General features: G+C 31.1%; 1 protein-coding gene across 1 annotated transcript in view; it reads right to left on the bottom strand.

Annotated features, from left to right (window-relative positions):
- Positions 1–1404: 1404 nt before the first annotated feature.
- wdb (serine/threonine-protein phosphatase regulatory subunit widerborst) overlaps positions 1405–2932 on the bottom strand; it is a 33116-nt gene continuing 31588 nt past the window's right edge. The window contains exons 6-11 of the mRNA XM_017901940.1: positions 2843–2932; positions 2636–2753; positions 2273–2548; positions 1958–2187; positions 1685–1830; positions 1405–1603 (exon numbers count right to left, since the gene is read on the bottom strand). The exon at positions 2843–2932 is cut by the window's right edge and continues 5 nt beyond it. Of these exons, the coding sequence (XP_017757429.1) occupies positions 1689–1830; positions 1958–2187; positions 2273–2548; positions 2636–2753; positions 2843–2932 (856 nt within the window). The 3' untranslated portion in view covers positions 1405–1603; positions 1685–1688. The remainder of the gene's footprint in view (positions 1604–1684; positions 1831–1957; positions 2188–2272; positions 2549–2635; positions 2754–2842) is intronic.

Genomic DNA, 2932 nt, shown 5'->3' with positions numbered 1-2932 from the left:
GTTAAAAAAAAAAAAAAAAAAAAAAAAAAATAGATGAATACTTGCAAGTCCAAGGAAGAAAAAAAAGAAAAAGAAAAAATGATAGGCCACGATAAATTTTTAATAATCTATGGTGTCACTGATGTTTGATTAAGCAACGCTTAAAAAAATTAGAGAGTTGAAATAAATTAGACATTCATTTAATAAAGTGTCTATTTATGCGTATAGAACTCTTATGAATTTATCCGTATTGTTTTCCTCGAGTCACATTACAGCATTTACAATAATTATATACTTCAATTTATTTTTGAACTAATTTTCATGAAGTGGAGATAAACAGTGTACAATGTAAACAAAGTATGCTATGAGATGAGGTAAAACATATTTGACATAAAAAGAATGGAAAAGTAAAACATAACAAATATGTTAGATGTTTCTCAGCTACTTCATGAAAATATGAGCAAGCTGTCACTCATTTGTTAACCATCTATTTATTAAGAGCTACTATTGTTTATTATTATTATGCAATGGTAAGAAACTTTAAAAACGATCCCACGTCTTTGCGGTGGCCTGTGGGAGCACAGCTCCGATTAAATCTTATGCATTGTATCTCTATTATTTATTATATTTATAAGCAATGAATATTTTGGTACAATTAAATTTTTTTATTGTATACTTGCCCCTCGCATCTTTTATTTTTTTATTTATTTTTTTATTTAAAAAACAACATATATTTTTTACGTTTTTTGTTTCAATGAATTGAACCTTATTATTCAATAATATTATTCTCGATATGCGACGAGCATATCATTACGGCTCTCTTTCTTTGAAAAAATTTATTCCATTTGCTGCGGGCATGCAGTCAGCACAATGTTAGTATTTGTAACACATCTGTACGTTACACGTATTTACCACAGTTTGGTGTATTCGTGTATATGTGAATGCGTGACTTGTATCATCAATAGTACTATATTTTTATAATATATTGTATTATATATATTTATATATTTACCTAATTTTATTATGTTTTGTTATAGTTATCATTATCTTTAATACGAATATATGATACATTTCAAACAACGCCCCTGCTGGCTCTGTTGGAGGTGAGAATCAGAGAAAGGTGGGTCAGTCATGAGAGGACATTAGCCATTTAGAAACTGAAGCAAATGTCACATGCAAAAATCAATATTATAACAATACACTTCATCTATTTGAATTTACATCTTGATCGTCTCCTCCTACCGAGCGCAGCTAAACCTTAGTTAAGAAGGGACTAACATACTCATATTATGTGCTGACACTGAGTACATTGTACAACTTAAATCATTGCTATCAAAGAAAAGGAAAAAAGAAAAGTAGAAATTAATGTACACAATAAAAATATTAGAACTCATCAATCATCATTGTGTCAAAGAAGAATAAAATTGTGATTATTGATTCTTTCATTTTTTTCTTCTCCACTTCGCCCTTTAGGCTAGTAACTAATGAAAGAAATTACATTACGTCAAGAATGCCATTGTGGGACACTTTGCTCCACTAACAACAGTAATTTTTGCATGTAGTGTATGGACAGTCGACGTAAACTAAGGACTAATAATTGGGCAGCTTGGGAGTGTATTTCCACCTGTAATAACAATATTGATTGAACACATTGCGGATTTGTATACCCAAAATATAAAATTATGCAATGGATATCATTACTTACCAGCTCAAGGGCGGGCTCGTGTCGTAGGTGTTGTTGTGGGAGGAACTGGATTGTTGAAGGTAGTTGTAAGCGCATTACGTCGTTCTACCTCCAATTCAGTTAGTTTCCTCCATAATTCGTCCCTTTCTTTTTCTCTCTTCTTTTCTCTAACATAACAAAATATTTCTATAAATAATGTAAAAGCTACTGACAAGTTTTATCTTGTTTTTCGAAAAGAAGTAAGACTCAGTTTAAAGTTATTTCGTTATCTTGTTTGGTTAAAATATTACTTACTTTTGCCTTTCAGACTTATAGCTGGCAGTAAGTTCATCGAAGAGCTTGCTATTCATTTCCATAAATGTTTTTAAAACGTTATAAACAAGGGCTACGATCGTCTGATTCCAGTGTTCCTTGCTAATTTTATACAATGCCGGGAACATAATTCCCATTATTACATGATTGTTTTCTTCTATCAGAGTCATTACATATTCGTTATTCCAATAGAACAATGCTCTTTCGGCAACCTATGAATAACGTGTTTTGTCATTCAACAAATAACATTAATTTTTTTTATACTTTGAAAAATGATTTCATCAATCATTAAAGTACCTGGAAGTGTGGTGAAGATACACAACGTGCAATTTGCCTGAACAAAGGTTCTTGTATTTTAATAAATTGGCAAGGTTCTACCACGTCCAAAATTTCTTCAACTTCACCAAGGAACATTACCTCCTTCTGGCTGCACGTTTTAGGCCAGAATTTAAGGAGGCCTCGCATAACAGGCTCTGTTAGGGTTGCATCCTTTTCAAGAAATTGTACCACACAATAAGCTAACTGTGCATGATATAATGATAAGCACTTCACTTTATGTAATGGTAGCAGCACCTGTAATAAAACAGCAAAGATAAATAACATTGTACAATTTATTTTTAACACATTATCATTGCTCCTTAATTTATTTTTATTTTTTACCTTAAGTAAGAACTGCTTGTGCTCAGCTTTTAAAGGAAGAGCAAATCCATTTATAATGCTACCCAAAATTTCAAGGAGTTCACCAACTCCATTGAAATGCTCTGTTTCATATACAAACCTGTAAAAATAATCAGTTAAAGAAAGATTCCATTGTGTACATGTATGTATATATCATATTATATAAATTTTGTTACTTTATTCAAATACCTCAAAAAAATGTTACTGATTTGTTTGCGTATAAAGGCTCTAAGACCAAGGAACTTCCCATAAATACGATGCAAAACGGTTTTCAAAAAA

The sequence above is a fragment of the Eufriesea mexicana genome, unplaced genomic scaffold (genome assembly GCF_001483705.2).
Source record: "Eufriesea mexicana isolate 0111107269 unplaced genomic scaffold, ASM148370v2 scaffold1653, whole genome shotgun sequence".
In the NCBI taxonomy this organism is placed as follows: domain Eukaryota; kingdom Metazoa; phylum Arthropoda; class Insecta; order Hymenoptera; family Apidae; genus Eufriesea; species Eufriesea mexicana.
The sequence above is the reverse complement of the archived record's forward strand: the minus strand, read 5'-3'. Positions and strand labels throughout refer to the sequence as shown.